Here is a 16,710-nt window from a genome sequence, read left to right as displayed (position 1 = left end):
TCTGCACCCCCGCTGCTGCTTCCTCGACGCCCACCATGCTTCTCCCCACGCTGCGTCACGCCCTGCGCCAGCCGCTCGCCAGCCCGCGCGCCGTCCAGCGCCGCTGGGCGCAGGTGCACGACGTCCGCTTCCTCGCCACGCACGACTCGCAAGAGCGCATCCTCGCCAAGTACCGGGACAAGCTCGAGCACAAGGCGCGCCAACAGGGCCTCAAGGACCTCGACGAGCTCAAGGAGCAGTACAAGGACAAGATCGAGGAGCTGCGCAAGCAGGCCATAGTGCCCGGCGCAACCGCGCCCCTGACGCCGCCGCCCGAGACTCCCTGGCCCTCACCTCCGCCGCCGCCGCCCGCTGCGCCAGGCTCTCCTACGGCCCCGCCGCCGGGCGTCAAGACGCTCAACTCGTTCCTCGACCTCGCCAAAGTCCAGGCGCTCCCCAGCAAGGAAGTCCAGGCCCTGTGGCGCCTACGCCACGCTGCCAACCCGCAGAGCATCCACTTCGCTGTCCCCGCCACCACCTTCTCCCAGCTCCTTCGCAGCGCCAAACAGCACCCCTCGTTCGTCCTCCCTGTCCCCCGCGAGATACCCGCCGACGCCCCATCGGCCTCGCAGCAGCCGCCTCAGACGCAGCAAGCCGCCGAGCTGCACTATCTCCAGTTCTCCCACCCGCACGTCGATACCACCACGCTCATGTTCACGACACTGGCAGAGTTCAAGCTCAGGGGCGAGTTCGCCAGTCCCCACACCACCGTCACCTTCCACCACGAGCTCGCCGAGACCCACAACTTGGTCCTGGGCCAGGGCTTGGTCACTGAGAACAGGGGCGTATCCGTCGACGACGCCAGATGGCTCGTCATGTGCATGCAGAAGTTCTACGTGCAGACGGAAGAGGGCAAGGGCCGCAGCCAGCTTCTCGACATGTTCACCCGCGGAGACAGCGCATTCCAGGTAGAGCGACTGATAGATGAGGCCGAGAAGATATTGTGATTGTACACGCCACCCGTCTACCCCCTCAGCGGGAGCACATGCTGCACTAGACACGTCTGCCTACAAAGCGGGCATTCGGGCTTCTCCCGCGCCCAGTCCCCGATACACGTCCAACAGAAGACATGACCACACGTCGTCACACTCGGATCCTTCATCTCTTCCAGGCACAGCGTACATTTCCGATTGCCGCCGCCAATCCATCCCATTGTTTCCTCCCCCTCCAGCTCGTATCTTGCCTTGTCCAACGCTGGTGTCTGTGTCCACTTTTGCACGTCGGACGGCGCCGCTATGGGCACCGCCGACGCTGCGTCGAATAGTAGCGCGTTGTTGGCGCTGTAAGCATTGGGATCCAGAGACACTTCTGCGCCGCCACCGACAATGGCCGACGTGCCTTGCGGGTGGCCGCCACCCACTGCCGCTGTCGAAGAGGTGACAGTATTGTGCACGTGTAGGTAAGCCTGTACAGCCATCTGTAGGACTAGCAATACGCCCAGGACTTCGTAGCCTGCGCGATTGTCGCCCTCGGTCACCTGGCGCGTGAAGATGTACCGGAGCCCCCATATCCGTTTTGAGAGGTGGTAGTAGCTCCCGGAGAAGTAAAACGTTGCCAACGAGAGAGCGTACACGGGTGATGGCGATGTAATGGTGTCGAGGTTTCGGAGTAGGTAGTTTTGTACGCGCATGCCCAACGGTCGCCCTATCTGTGTCTTGCTCCCACTCTGCTGTGCCTGTTGTCGTGCATGCCACCGCAAATTCGCCTCGAGCTTTGCGCGCACTCGCCGCCTCAAGGCCGGCAATGCCCTCCCGAGCACATATGGCCCCAAGATGCAGCCGAGTATGTATCCAGCTCTGCGGCCCAGCGCCGGCAGGCGTCCGCTTTCGCTTTCCACCTGGACAATGTCTGTGTATTCCTCGCCCAGGGTCCGGTTCCCTATCAGCGTCGTCAGACCGAGGTAAAGGACTTCTCCGGCTACACGCGTCTCGGACGCATACGTATGCGACGTGCGCGCGCCATAGAGCTTGCGCAACAGCGTCGAGAGCTGATCGAGAAGCACGCCGGAGAAGTAGGCGTCTTTCTGGTGCGAGCGAATGATGTCGGGAGAGGCGGCAAAGGGGTAGGCGTAGCGCGTAGAAGACGACATGCTTGTGTCGCGTGCAAGAGTGACGGTGGTCGCTGTGTTGTGTTGTTGCATGTCGCTCAGCCACGACCTCGGCTGAACCCTGGAGACATCGCGTCACGTGTCACGTAACGCGAACAATATATTTGACGTATACATCAACTTAGACCATCACTGCTAATGTTTGATACTGTGTAAGCACGGTTCGTCACGAATTTGTCATCCCCTGGCACTCGTGGTGAACATCCAAGATCTACCCTTACGTCAAGCTTTGTCCAACCATTCTCCTCTGCATCACTATGAGTTTTCATGTTCGTGGGGTTGAAATCCCTTGGCCAAAGTGATTATGGTTCACACGTCATGATCAAACACAAAGTCTGGTTGCCTGGACGTCCAAGGGAGATCTGCACCCGCAAGCCCATTCGCTACCTAGGTACCACGATAGAGGGAGAGATGCGGCGCCTTTCATATCGATACATGACGGTGATGGCGGCATCATGATGGCGACCCGCGGCTTATGATGTCATCATTCCAATGTTATTCGCGTTGTGTTGTTGTTTACGATGCGACCTCGGGATGATCTAATACATGGGTAACCTCTAGTGCTATTTGCCCAGGTGGCTTCTTACATGCAACGACTTCTCGAACAATACACTGCATACGTTAGACTTTCTATTCCACGAGCCAAGCCATGGAAAAGGGACGCGCATGGACACAACTCGAAGCTTGTTCGCCATACAACGCGCGCACTACCCTGGGTAGACTGCACAAAGGTTACAACAATGCCGGGCAGGCATACCTCGAAGCGGAGACAAATTGTGCAGGGTGCATCTTGCCTCGCAAGCGCAAGAATCGGGAGGTGAGGTTCCGTGATCTCGTATCGCGTTGCATAGCGAATAACTGTTCCTTGGATTGTCAAGAAAAGAACTAATTTTCGGCTCAGAGAAACGGCTATATACAAATTGCTCCAATCAGTACCCGTAAGAGGGGTTCCAGCGGTACACCAAGATTCGATCGCATGGTGGCACAGTCCGCTGCTCGACTTGTTGTCATAGGGTATAAATCGTGAGTAGCTGCTCTTCTATCATAGGCGCACATGCACACCTAGATACTTTACACACGTATCTGTCACCAAGAGCTGTCATCAACCAGGTGGCAGACACGCTTCTGCATGCTATTCACGTAGGCTGACTATAAATTCAGCCAAGAAGACCGCCGACGGCTCCTTTACGAAAGCGCCCATGCTAGCCATTTATGTCATCAACCAGGATGTATAAATCCAGATCACATAGTGGTAGAGACTCGGGTAGAGAACGAACGTCGCAAGTTGTGCAAGGGACGACTACCAGCATATCGGTTGCGTATGGGGAAGGACCAACAAATATTGACGATAGCGTCCACGCACGAATGCGTTTGTTCTGGAAGTAAATGTATCCGTATGATCGAGGATGCCAAATGTGTTTCTGAATGATCAGAATGACGATCCTAAGTTTTCAACATTATACATCCGAGAGAATTACCACTTTGCCAGCATCCAAAGGTTTGACGACTTTTGGGGAGTGTGTGGTCCAGCTGCTGCTGGATGATAGTATCAATTCAACTAGGACATTGTGTTAGTGTATCGAACTGCTCAGAGAGCGAGAGAAGTGCCCCGAGTCGATGCCTCGAATGCGCAATAGAGTTTTCCTTTTCTCTGTTTTTTTTTACAAAACAAAAGGTTTCCAGCCCTTAACAGAATTATATCAACTTGGACACTTGCCTAGTCTGCTGCTTTCAGAACTTCCAAAAGACGTCTAATAGGTTATGTAGTTCGCAACGTTTTTGCTTCGGTCAGAGATCTGCAAATCGACTCTCCGAGCCTAGTGCAACAGGACCCGTATAAGAGTGAAGTCTGCACAGCATCCGTGAGCGTAGGAGGAAGTAGACGATTCAAGTCGGCGTCTAACTTATACGCATATTGGCAAACCCTGCAGAATCGCCCACCACTAAGGCCAATAGTTCCGGACCTATCTACCGCAGTTACTGCGCTGGTGAACCTCGACCAGGAGGAAGCTTCTAGTCACATTGCGATCAAGCAAGAACTGGTAGCAGACGCACATTCCGCGAAGCAAAACATCGAGCCTACGATATCAGCTGGTTAACGTGCGCGTGTTGTGCAAGGTGTGCGATCCTCTCTGTGCGAGAACCAGCGACGCAACCTTGATAATTTGGATGTGAAGTCGTGGACCTTGTTCGGCAACACTACATCTTCACTCATTGAATGAATTCTCATGCAAGCCAACTTATAGATGAGGAGCACGACGCGGTATGGCGATCTTATTCGCATGCAGTGTGGCAAACTTACGATGTTGATGAGTTCACCGGGACGAGCTCTGTTGTCCCACGAACCACATTATCATGCGACGACATTATCAGATCTGAAACAAGCAAGGGAGGTAAGTCAATATACGTAAGCAGATCAACACACGGGTCTGTCCGAGACGCACCCCTCTTTTACACTAGCCCTGTGGATGGAATTCGAAACGTCTGATGCAGGCACATGGATACGGTGCAGATGAGGCATTGGGACATGGCAACATGCCTGGTCTTCTGACGACCAACTAAGAGATTGAAGCCCATATCTACATTCAACCCATTCGTTACATCATGTCATCTTATTTCGACTTTCTTGTTCCTCCATCCAATCCGCTCCTTGTATTCAGTGACCAGGTCTGCAGCGCCCTCAAGATCTTCTTCAGGAAGCCAATCATGGCTGTCTTCGTATCCCTCCCACTTGACGAGGTAGTAGTTCTTCTCGTGCTCGTGAAAGTGCGCCACGATAGCCTCTACAGCAAACTCTTCCGTTACATCCACTTCTGCATCGTCTTCGTTGTTGTGTTCGAGCGACTGTTGTCCCGGATACAATGTGCGCATAGATGTTATTCGGCTGCCAACGTATCCGTCCGATTCAAATTGCGGCGAAGCGGGTTGTGGGGGTATTATGTCGTCTTGGTCTGATGCAGCAAGCGCTGAATAATTAGAGGAAGACGCTGTCTGCAGAAGGACGTCCGCCACCCTGAAATCCAATGGAGCTGGGGAGCCAGAGTCTCGCGCGGAAAATGGAGCTGCCGTTGGAGCTTCTTGGAGCACGTTATCAGCAGACGGTGAAAAAGCGGGTATGATGGGGTGAAGTTGACATGGAAGAGTGCTCTCGATCCCGGATGGGCTAGAGGACGGACGATCTTTACTGCTGCCCGCATTCCCAACCTCGATTGCGAGCGATGGTAAGTCGCCTCTTGTAGATTTTGCATCATTGTCGCTGAGCACTAAGTAGTCCACATCTTCTGGTTCGGAAGGTTCGGAAACTTCTGAAAGTTCCCGTCGAGGGACAGAGATGGATACTCTCCTGGCTATTGGTGATACCGAAAGAGCGCTGTTGGCGACAAAAGCTGAGCGTGTGGTGTTGGGCGATGTCTGCGTGGGTTGTCCGATGTGTTCGGTTGTACGATCGAACACAATAGGTTCGCTGTCTACCAGCTGCTCGTGCATGTCATTCTTGAGCTGTCGGGAGCTTACGACGAGGCCTCTTGTTGGCTCTACACCTCTCGCCCTTCCCCTGCATTTTCCGCGTGTGGCTCTCGGTCGACCCCGTGAACGTAGGGTCGGCTCTACAGAGAAGGCGAGCGCGCTGAGCATGCGGCTCCCTTTGCTGGCGTTTGGCCCTTTGGCATTCTTTCGCAGTTGGCGACGCGCCAGGTCTTCGGCCTCGGTGCGCATAGCAATGGCCTCTGCCTCTGCCTCGAGCCTGAACTGCTCAGTTTCATATCGTTCCAGTTCAGCTGGAGAAACGAACTGCAGTATGCGTTGCAGGTCCACATCCTCAAGCTGTGTAAGGGCAATACCGTCCCGTGCACTCCCCGGTCCGCCCGTATATGTGACCTCTACGGTGTATAGCTCCCGCTTGAAGCGGTCCTCGGTCTGTCGGCGATGGAGTATTCGCGTTCGTGCGTTCGACATAGGGCAGACGTTAGGTAGTCGTGCGGTGACAGTGGCAGGCTCCTTGCGAATGCGCCATAACTGGTCGTACACCTCGGCGCCAGGCGTGTATGCTTCCCACTCCCACTGCGCATATTTTAGTAGTGTTTGGTTGTGGCGATTGTCTCACGATTGTCTCGCGATTTGGCGGTAGCATACTGTTCGCGTCTTGCCTCTGCCTCGTCCTCTGCAACCTCTAGCGCTGCGACCGCCTCTGCGCCCCCTGCCCGACATGCCTATTCTGTAGATGGGTCTGAAGCGATGCACCGAAGGCCCGATTCCCCGCAAAGGCAGTAATTGAAGCCACAGGTGTCCGCGTCCGTCATGATGAGAGTTGAGCGGTTGGCATGCGGCGCGATTGAGCGGATCCGTGCTCAGGTGGTTCCTGGATTCTCCCGGGCTTATGTCAGCCACCAAGCTATACCGATTTCGGGTTTCGTACCATCTGGGAACCACACGCGCAGCTCTGATCGTTGGGCTCACAAGCGGAATCTCTACTGAACCGTTCAAATAGCTCGAATCAGTTTACCTAGAATGCTGAGCAATGATTTTGGCATCAGCCACATCGGCCGTAACTCAAGACCTCGGGAGTGAAGCTTATCTAGGTAGGTAACTACATAGGTAGGTAGCGTTCACTGGAGACGGAACCGTCGAATCATCTCACTGCAAATGAACTAGCGTCACTTTAGCGTACATCCGTCAGCAACCCACAGCAAGCACTAAGTGTCAGGGCCTCAGGAAATATAAGCAGTGAAAATGTCCAGTAGGTCATCAATCATAGCGCCCAACATGTCTCATTCCACACTTGGATGTCAGATCGCCCCACGATATCATCACGAATACGATTTCAGCTCATCTAGCGAGTCCGAGCTGGGTATACAAGCTTCCGCCGCCGCCAGCTCTACTCCTCTGGAGCAGCAGACCACGGGTGTCAAGACTGAGACGGTGCATGGCACCACCGCCGCTCCCAATAGGCTAACAACGCTGCAGCGTGGCCGCACAAAGAGTAGCCGCAGGATCGTGCAAGAACAGGCGCCTGTCGGGTTCTTTCACTCGTCCATGGCCGGTGTCAGGCTACACGTGATCAGGCTCTGGCTTCGTACAAATCTCATTCTCGCCATTGCCATCATGGCCTTTCTTTGCCTTTTCTGGGGTGCACTGTTTCGTCAAAATGCAAACGTGGGGGGTCTGAACATCTCCGTTGTAGACTTCGATGGCCAGCCACCGTTTACCGGGGTCGCACCCTTCGTGGGTCCGTTTGTCACTCGCACTGTTCGCAGCATTATGGAGGAAGATGGCGTGGTGCCTGGCTACACCTTTGCGTCTCCCGAAGACTTCAGCAACGACTCGCTGAACGTACGCAACAAAGTTTACGACTTCCATGCCTGGGCGGCCGTCATCATCAATTCCAACGCCACAGCAATGCTCGATGCCGAAGTGAAACTGGGGAACGCGAGCTACGATCCCTTGGGTGCCTGCCAGATCATCTATAATTCGGCGCGCGATCAAATTACCACCTCGACTTACATTGTACCAAGTATTAACACCCTCCAGAAGCGCGTAGTCACCGAATTTGGCCGCGCGTGGATCGCACATCTTCTCCAGAACAACGTTTCAGTTACGGACATGCGCCTAGACATCGCACCCCAAGCTCTCTCTCCCGGCATTGAGTTCACCGTCAACGACTTACGCCCCTTTGGACCGCCTATTGCTACACCCGCGGTTAGCATTGGCCTTATATACCTGAGTGAGCAATGTTCCTGTACGAACCGCATGTGACATATACTAATATCTTACACCGCTATCTAGTCATCATCTCCTTCTTTAGCTTTACGTTCTTCCTACCTATCCATCTGAAGTACCTCTCGCCCAAAGGTCATCCACCGCTGCACTTCTATCAGCTTATCGTGTGGCGCTACATCGCGACGGTCGCATCTTACTTCTTTCTCTCTCTCGTCTACTCCTTTGTCAGCCTCGCCTACCTTATGCCCATGGACCGTCCTACTGCCTCCCACAATCAGCCCGCCGGTAACCCTAACGCGTATGGCAGAGGTACCTTCTTGGTATACTGGATGGGCAATTGGATTGGAATGATTGCTTTTGGCCTTGCGAGCGAGAATATGGCCATGCTGCTGGGCTCCCCTTGGACGGCGTTGTGGCTCATTTTATGGGTCATCAGCAATGTCGCCACTGGGTTTTATGCCCTCGAGCTTGCACCGAGCTTTTATCGCTGGGGCTATGGTTGGCCGATGCACAATATCGTCGAGCTCACACGGTCAATCCTGTTCGATCTGCATCCACGAGTTGGCTTGAACTTTGGAATCTTATCTGCCTGGGCTGTGGTAGACTCAATCTTCTTCCCGCTTTGCTGTTATTATATGAAGTGGAACACTGCGCGGGTTCGCAAAAATGCAGCCAAGGCCGAGGCGGATTGGCATGCCAAGATGGACAAAGAGAGAGAAGACCCCAGCCTGTTAGCAAGGGTCACTACGCTCAAGGATAAATAGGAAGGATAGTGCAAGAACGTCGCAAGTCATGATATTCCCATAGATCGCACGGAACATGTTCCCTTGTACCCCCCCAATCCTAGTCATCCTGAACACATCGCGGCAACGCACGAAAGGTAGGCCAAGGAACGCTCGATGCAAGCTACCTCTAGACTTTTGCCTTCCAGTCCCAGCCTACCAGCGACACCCTAGTAGCAAGTAAAAGAAACCCTCCTACAAAGAATGACAGACCCGCCCAAACATTCGCATACGTGTAGTTGCCATTGTGGCTCTGGATGATTGCTCCAGCTAGTGGCGGACCTGTAAAACTCGATATACTCACCACGGTGAAGGCCATGCCCATCCTCACCCCAGACTTCTTCAGATCTCTCTCCTGACTCATACTTCCGATTACCGCAGGCCAAAGCGCCTGGATAACGGCGCTCCCGCTTCCATATATGACAGCAAATATGTACAGGGTGACGATGGAGTTGATTCTAATCCATACGAACATCATGATACCACAGACAAACGCGAACGGTATTAGAACATTAAGCCCACCAACCTTGTCGGCATAGTAGGTCGGCAGTAGGCGAAAAATAAACCCCATGCATACTTGCACGAGAAGCAGATTGATACTTTGCTGGTAACTGGCACCAAGAACATTTCGCGCATAACTTCCAATGTAGAAGAAAGCGAAATATAACCCCCAGAAACTGAAAAAGGCACCAGCACAGTACAGAGCATATGGCAGTTCCGTGAAGCTCGCCCAGTCGACCAATGGACCGCTTTTCCTGGGAGGGAGCCGGGTACGGTACAAGCCGATGGTGATGGCATTCATGAGCAACATGATAAAGCCGATGATGCGTATCGTCCATGGAAAGCCTAAGCTGGGTAGACATTGCTGCACGATAACCGGGAAAATGACGCCCCCGGTGCAGGACCCCAGCGCTGTGAAGCCCAGCGCAAAAGCACGACGCTTGACAAAGTAAGTGGAGACAAGGGCCATGGACGGACAGAATTGCAACCCATTTGCAATTCCCAGACATACGCCCTGAGAGAGAAAGACATGCCAAACACTTTTGCTCTCCGCCAAGGTAAAGATACCGAGTAGCTGAAAGCACGCACCAGCGATGTAGACCGGGCGAAAAAGTCCAGCGTCCGTAGCACGGCCTGTAAAAGTGCCAAGGAAGAAGAGAAGGAATACCTGAAGCGATCCAATCCAGGAAATGGTCGAGGAAGCTATGCCGAGTGTGTTTTCGTAGTAGGTCTGATACACGCCGAATGACGTGAAGAAGCCAAAGGTGGTCAGGATAGTTAGGTGCGTGCATAGGACTTGGGTCCAAGCTGTGAGGCCACCATCGGGAGCGGGGCCTGGGTCGAATGAAGCTGCCGATCGACGCGAAAGTACGCGGGCGAGAGCAGGCTGGCTTGGCTTGTCGTGTGTGTGCTGTGCATCTTGATGGCGAGCTTCAGCATTCAGGGTGGCTTCTTGTATCCCAATGTCGCGCGCGCCAGGCCATGTCTGAAGGTTGCGACCCATGACAGTGTTCAAGTCTGCAACCTCCTTCGCGTCGACGCGTTGACTGGCCATTTGTGCAGGGTAATCGCGATAAAGACTAACTACGGGCGAAGAAAGACGTTTAATACCGTAGGGGATGCTGGTGAAAAGAAATCTAGAACGTGCAGAACGGGTTGGTTTTCTTAAGCCTGTTAACCTTTAGCGTCTCCGGGAATAAGACAGTCGCATAGTATTACCTAATGCACGTAAGCGCGTAGTTAAGGTACGTAAGATAGGTCTATCTAATATATATTAGTAAAGTATAGTTCTAAGATATTTATTTAAAGAATAGAAGCTTTTAAATAAATCTAGAAGTAAACTTTTTTTAATAGATTTAAGATAAACGTATATAAATTATTACTAAGATAAATACTAGAAATATAAAATATACTAAAATATAAAAAGACTAAAGTTACTATTAAATCTTTATTATAGATTTCTAGATTTATTAACTTACTAAAGTATAAATCTTATCTTAGTATAAGATTAAAATAATACTATAGCTTTATATATAGTACTATAATTTTCTACTTTTAGTTTAAAATACTAACTTACTAGAAATAATTTTATAGTCTATCTATAAGCTAGCTAGTATAAGCTTTTATTAGCTATATACTTTATACTATATATTATATACTTATTATATTACTTTTATTTTAACTTATTTACTTCTATTTAGTATTATAAATATTTTATATTATAGTATATATAGTAAGTTAATAAAATATATAAAATAAAATTACTACTATAAGTAAAGCTAGATAAAGTTTTAATATCTATTAGCTTTACTTATAGTAATATTATACTATAAGTATTATATTAATTTACTATATTACTTTTTAAAGTAATAATATACTAGAATTATATTAATTTATATAGCTAATTATACTTTAAAAACTTAATTAATTAGTTTTTATATCTATACTCTAAGATTTTTAAATATTAAACTTAACTTTATAAAGAATAAGTAATACACTTAAGCGCTATCTATTTTTAGAGCTAGTTTATTTAGTAGATAAGTTATTATATATTTCTTAGTAGATTTTAACTTCTATAGCTACTCTTCTACTATCTAGTTAAACTAATACCTTTTATAGTATCTAATAAGCGTATATTCTAGTACTTTAACTCTCTATTTAGTTTATTCTGTATTACTAGTTTTACTTACTAAAAATAGCCTACTAATAACGTTTTATTTAACTATCTACGTTTAATTAAGTAACAAGAACTTCTTATATATTTAAAGTTTAAGAATAGGTAAAGGCTATTTTAGCCTCTAGGCCTCTAATTATTTGCTTTACCTTATAAAACTAAATACGTTACTACTATTCTAAGAGAAACTTTAGCAGAAACTAGCTACTAGATAGTTTAATTAGTCTTTTGCCTTTATACCTAAATTTAATAATTAATTTGCACGTTAGAACTACTATAAGCCTCTACTAGAGTTTTCTCTAGCTTTACTCTATTTAAGTATAGTTTACTATCTTTTAGGTTCTAATAGCTATACTCTTACTTAAATTCTTCTAAAGATATTAGAATTAGTTAATAGTGTACTCTTGTAAGTTTCTACCTCTATTTACTTTTATTACACGCTTAGGCTTAATACCTAAACACTTATATAGATGTTAGACTTCTTAGTTTATATTTTAAGACAGGCTGCTTATAGCTATTACGCTAGTATTCTAGTAGATGCGTAGACCTTAGTCTAGGCTAGTAATATGTTATCTTCTCTATAAGGCCTCTCTAAAGAGAGGTACGTAATAAAGACCTTTATCTTACTACCTAAACTAATACTAGTCTATCTATAGAAGAGTGCACTAGGTAAAAGCCTAGATAAGTAACTATAAGTAAGTCTAGCTATAAGCGCTTCTCTTTTAATAATTTTACGTGCTATTTAACTTTTTTTCTAAAGTACTTTTTATCTTTTAATTACTCTACTTATACGCTATTAGTCTCTAGCTAATATTTAGCTTTAGAAGAAATGTACCTCTTATTTAGAGCTATATTTCTAAATAACTTAACTTATTAAAGGGGCTTTATATAGTAATAGCTAGTAACTATATATAGAATTCTTACTCTCTATAACGTTCTGTTCTAAGAAACTTAGACTACTACTAAAGCTAAAGCGTTCTCTATAAATTATAACTTAGACTCTAAAAGAGCTAGATTTTAAATTTAAGCTATTACTACTTTACTCGCTATTACTAGAGTAATTCTAGTTAGTTTCTTATGCCTCTGCTTATTAATATACTTAAGTTTAGTAGGTATCTCTATCTAATCTAAGGTTAAAGGTTAAAAAAAAGGCTTACTAGACGCTAACCTTAGCTAGCAAAGAGCGCGACTTATGCTGCGCTCTAAAACTAGTAGACTAGCTACTAATAACTTTAAGGCGAGTTTCTAGCAAACTAGAAATAAAAAACGCCTAACACTAAGTAAAGCTTAAGAGTACAAATAACGCTTAAACAGGTATACTCTTTAGAATACTAAAGAGCGTAATATACGTTTAAAGATTTAATAATTTACTAAATTCTGTAATTTACACTACGTATTGTATTTTGCTACATTTTTTATTAATACTAGAACTAAGAGATCTATTATTAAAAGTTATAATTAATTATATTATTACTAACGCTAATTACTATTATAAAAGGTTTATAGTTAGTTCTAAGAGTAGGTAAGCCTACCTAGAAAATAAGAAGTACGCAAAAGATATAGGTAAATAATTTAGTAGAGCTAGCTCTACTACGCACGCTGTAAAGTAGTACCTAGTAGAGAGTATTTAGCCTACCTAGTTATTGTATAATAATCTCTTTATAGGTTTACCTATAGAGACCTTATTATAACTTTTACTTTCTCTAAATAACTAAGTTTAGAGAACTTTCTAGCTTAAGGTAGTTGTTACTAACTTCTCTAAGCTAGTCTAAACGCCTTACTAAGCTATTTAATTAGTAGTAGTAATAGGTAGTGTATATAAAGATTAGAGACGTAATTAACGCATGCTAATAATACGCGCTTACTAGGTATTTTTTATTAAAAAGTAATAATTATAATACTTTATCTCTAGTATAATAAAGTTTAATAAGATTACCTAGACCTTTTAGTTAAGGTAAAGAACTTATTAGCTCTATTAGTGTAGCGCGCGTGCAGCCTAGAATATCTAAAAGTATTATAGTATTAAATATTCTACACTAGAATAATACTAATAGCTATAGGCTATTCTCTAACGCTTTAGTCTGTTAGGCCTTATTATTAGAGCTTAGTTATCTAAGAGAGTAGTACGTACCTTAAGCTAGCTAAAGCTAGTCTATCTCTTTCTACGCGTTGCAATAGCTAAACGTTACTTTAGCTTACTATAGAATTAGCTAATCTATATACGCACTAGTAGATCTAGCGTTCTCTATACTAGGTAATATTACCCGCGTTATAAGCCTATAGCTAGGCTTACCTTTCTCTAATAGTTAGAGACTTCTCTAGAAAGGTTAAGACGCTAGACTAGTAATTATCTTTACTAAGGCTTACTATTACAAGCCTATATAGATTAACCTATTATTATCTTAAACTTCTATTAACTTAAGTTAATAGTCTCTCTAAGAAGCTAGCGACTAGCTAAAGCTAGCCTAGCTATTTAGTAGAGTAAGGTCTTACTTATTATTATAATTAAGTAGATAAGTTACTCTATAAACTAAGAATAGCTATGCACTACTACCTAAAAAATTAAAAAAGAGCTCTTAATCTATTAATTCTTATTTTATCTAGACCTAGTAAGTTTCTCTATATTAAGTTAAATTAAGCTATAGGCTCTACGCCTAGTAGTAACCTTCTATTAATTTCTTTAAGTTTTAGCCTTATAACTATAATCTCTCTAGAATCTAAAAACTTTAATTTCTTGTAAGGTGCTAAGCAAGTTAGAAAAAGAACATTGTCTAATCTCTAGTTAGTATAGTTTATAGTTAAGACTATAATAGTATCTAATTATCTTTAATTCTCTAACTTTTATTTACTAATTAATAAAAATATTCTTAGTAAATACTTTTATAGTAGTTAGTCTTTAGTAAATCTAAGAATTTTACCTCTAACAACTAAATACTAATACCTCTAACTATTTCTATTAATTATTACAGCGTCTCTAGAAACTAACAAAATAGAAACGCACGCTCTATTTTATTATTCTATACTAATATATTTAAGTAAAGGCCTACTTTAAACACTCTAATTTTTTTAAAGTAAAAGTTCTAATTTTCTAGTACGCCTAGTAAAGAGTATAAGGTTCTTTAGAAGAAAGGCCTAGCTAGATAAGTGTACGTAGTAAGGCAGACCTGCTAGCTAGGCCTAAGTTTTAACTATAAGCTTTTTAACTATAATAACTTTAATATACGCTATTAGAGCTAGAATTACTATAGCTACTAGTACTAGACTTACTCTCTAATTATTTCTTATTAAGAGATTTAAATTATACTTATTCTAATTACAAGACCTAAAAGAGCTCTATATTAGTATTTATTATTACTACCTTCTTATATTAGAATTAGGTAATTTGCGCGCCTGCTGCCTTTCTTAGATATAGTAGCTATTTCTTAGGCTACCTCTCTAGAATTAAACTCTAATTCTCTATTACCTATTAAAACTATAGTAAGCTAATACCTTACTATTAAAAGTTAATAGAGCAGAAATTTAAATAAACTGTTACTAGCGCAAGGCTATGCAATCTATAAAGTTATTATAAATTACTAAGAAGCTCTAAAGAGCATTAGTTTTTTATCTAATAAACATATCTCTTCTAAAGTTAGAATTTTTAGCATGTATTAGCTCTAGAATTACTATAGTTATCTAAGTAGTAAGGTATTATTAAATAAACAATAACTAATTTAATAAGCTATTTATAGTTTTATAGTATAATTACTTATACTTAAATATATATAGCTTAATCTTTAAGACAAGTATATAACTACTAGTAGAATTAACTAGGTAATAATTGTACGCTAGAGCGCTAGAGCGCTAAGACTACACCTCTAAAAGAGTAGACTATACTAAAAAGAGAGGTTACTAAAATAACTCTAACTACCTATTATAAAAGCACTTAGAGCGTAATTATAGTAGGCAGCCTATTTATTTACCTCTACTAAGTTCTCTAAGGCGTAGTCTACTGTAAAGCCTAACTAGCGTTGCTACTAGTAGTAAGTCTACTATATACACGCCTTAAGAGAAGAAAGCTTACACTACCTTATATATATAAAGCATAGATAGGTAGTAGAATAGTTTCTAAAAAGCTAGTAAAATTATTAGTAGAGCTATTAATCTATAGACTCTAAAAATAGTACCTACTTATAGAAGTAAGCAGAACTTTAGACGTTAAGCGTAAGTATAGGTATAGCGCTAGAGCGCTGCTTTGTAATATAGGCCTTAGCTTACCTCTATAAGCCTCTAATAGTTGCTAAGTTCTAGATAACGCGCTAGCTAGAGTTAACATCTCTAACTACTATCTAGGTAACAAGGTATACAAATATAAAACTAAAAAGTAGTGTCTACCTCTAAAACTACGCTATAAACAACGCTAAAGTAGAAAAGAAAAGTAGAAAGTATAGCTAAAGCAAGAGGTAATCTACTACACTAAAGTAACTAGTATAGCCTAATAGCTACTAATCTACAAACAAGAATAATAATAGGTAAGAGCACTAGCAAGAACGCTGCCTTAATCTCTAGACTAAAGCCTGTTTACTCTAAATACTACTTAAAAAGTCTATCTACTAGCTAAATATTAATTTAAGTTGCTTTATAAAAATATTTAGCCTATAGTAAAGTGTAAAAGAGTTACCTTCTAAGCGCCTCTAGCTAGTTTAGTGCCTAAAACATCTATCTACTAGCTAAATATTAATTTAAGTTACTTTATAAAAATATTTAGCTAGTAGCAAAGTATAAAAGAGTTATCTCTAAGGCGCCTCTAGCTAGTTTAGTGCTCTAGACCTAATTATCTACTAGCGTAAATATTAATTTAAGTTACCTTATAAAAATAATTACGCTGTAGCTTAAAAGAGTTGCCCTCTATAAACCTTATCTATCTAATACTAGTCTAGTTAGGTAGGTAGCTAGGTTTTAAGGACTCTAACTACTCTTCTTATATAGTGTAAGAACATTATTTAGCTTAATTTTTACGTTCTAAGGTTAAGATAGTAGAAAATAGCTTAGAGGTGCGCTTTTTTATATAGAAAACTATATAAACATACATAGACTTATATAAACTATAAACTAAATCTAAAAAATATAGAGTCTAGTAGCTTTAGCGCACAAAGTAATTACGCCTTAGGTAGTAGTAAGAAAAGGCTTTAAAGTTAAAAAATAAATTAAGAGTCTAGTAGCTTTGTAAAATAAATTAAGAGTCTAGTAGCTTTGCAAAATAAAGTAAGAGTCTAGTAGCTTTGCAAAATAAAATAAGAGTCTAGTAGCTTTATAAAATAAAGTAAAAGTCTAGTAGCTTTATAAAATAAAGTAAAAGTTTAGTAGCTTTATAAAATAAAGTAAAAGTTTAGTAGCTTTATAAAATAAAGTAA

At 43.6% G+C, this 16,710-nt stretch overlaps 5 protein-coding genes across 5 annotated transcripts; 2 read left to right on the top strand and 3 right to left on the bottom strand.

Annotated features, from left to right (window-relative positions):
• Window positions 1-35: 35 nt before the first annotated feature.
• On the top strand, window positions 36-986 carry J4E85_005086 (uncharacterized protein; the record flags this gene model as incomplete). Its single annotated transcript, XM_051469336.1, has 1 exon — window positions 36-986. The coding sequence occupies one exon, from the start codon at window positions 36-38 to the stop codon at window positions 984-986; it is 951 nt and encodes a 316-aa protein (XP_051326167.1).
• A 17-nt stretch (window positions 987-1,003) lies between these two features.
• J4E85_005085 (uncharacterized protein) lies at window positions 1,004-2,128 on the bottom strand (the record flags this gene model as incomplete). The annotated part of the gene is made up of 1 exon (XM_051469335.1): window positions 1,004-2,128. The coding sequence occupies one exon, from the start codon at window positions 2,126-2,128 to the stop codon at window positions 1,004-1,006; it is 1,125 nt and encodes a 374-aa protein (XP_051326166.1).
• Window positions 2,129-4,753: 2,625 nt separating this feature from the next.
• J4E85_005084 (uncharacterized protein) lies at window positions 4,754-6,352 on the bottom strand (the record flags this gene model as incomplete). Its single annotated transcript, XM_051469334.1, has 2 exons — window positions 4,754-6,205; window positions 6,278-6,352. The coding sequence occupies 2 exons, from the start codon at window positions 6,350-6,352 to the stop codon at window positions 4,754-4,756; spliced, it is 1,527 nt and encodes a 508-aa protein (XP_051326165.1).
• A 555-nt stretch (window positions 6,353-6,907) lies between these two features.
• Window positions 6,908-8,625, top strand: J4E85_005083 (uncharacterized protein; the record flags this gene model as incomplete). Its single annotated transcript, XM_051469333.1, has 2 exons — window positions 6,908-7,865; window positions 7,928-8,625. 2 exons carry the CDS (start codon window positions 6,908-6,910, stop codon window positions 8,623-8,625), a joined length of 1,656 nt encoding a protein of 551 aa, XP_051326164.1.
• A 148-nt stretch (window positions 8,626-8,773) lies between these two features.
• On the bottom strand, window positions 8,774-9,613 carry J4E85_005082 (uncharacterized protein; the record flags this gene model as incomplete). Its single annotated transcript, XM_051469332.1, has 1 exon — window positions 8,774-9,613. One exon carries the CDS (start codon window positions 9,611-9,613, stop codon window positions 8,774-8,776), a length of 840 nt encoding a protein of 279 aa, XP_051326163.1.
• Window positions 9,614-16,710: the final 7,097 nt, after the last annotated feature.

Source organism: Alternaria conjuncta, assembly GCF_024043145.1.
Source record: "Alternaria conjuncta strain BMP 0040 chromosome Unknown scaffold_7, whole genome shotgun sequence".
Lineage (NCBI taxonomy): Eukaryota > Fungi > Ascomycota > Dothideomycetes > Pleosporales > Pleosporaceae > Alternaria > Alternaria conjuncta.
Note: the sequence above shows the minus strand (reverse complement) of the source record. Positions and strands in the feature narration are given on the sequence as shown.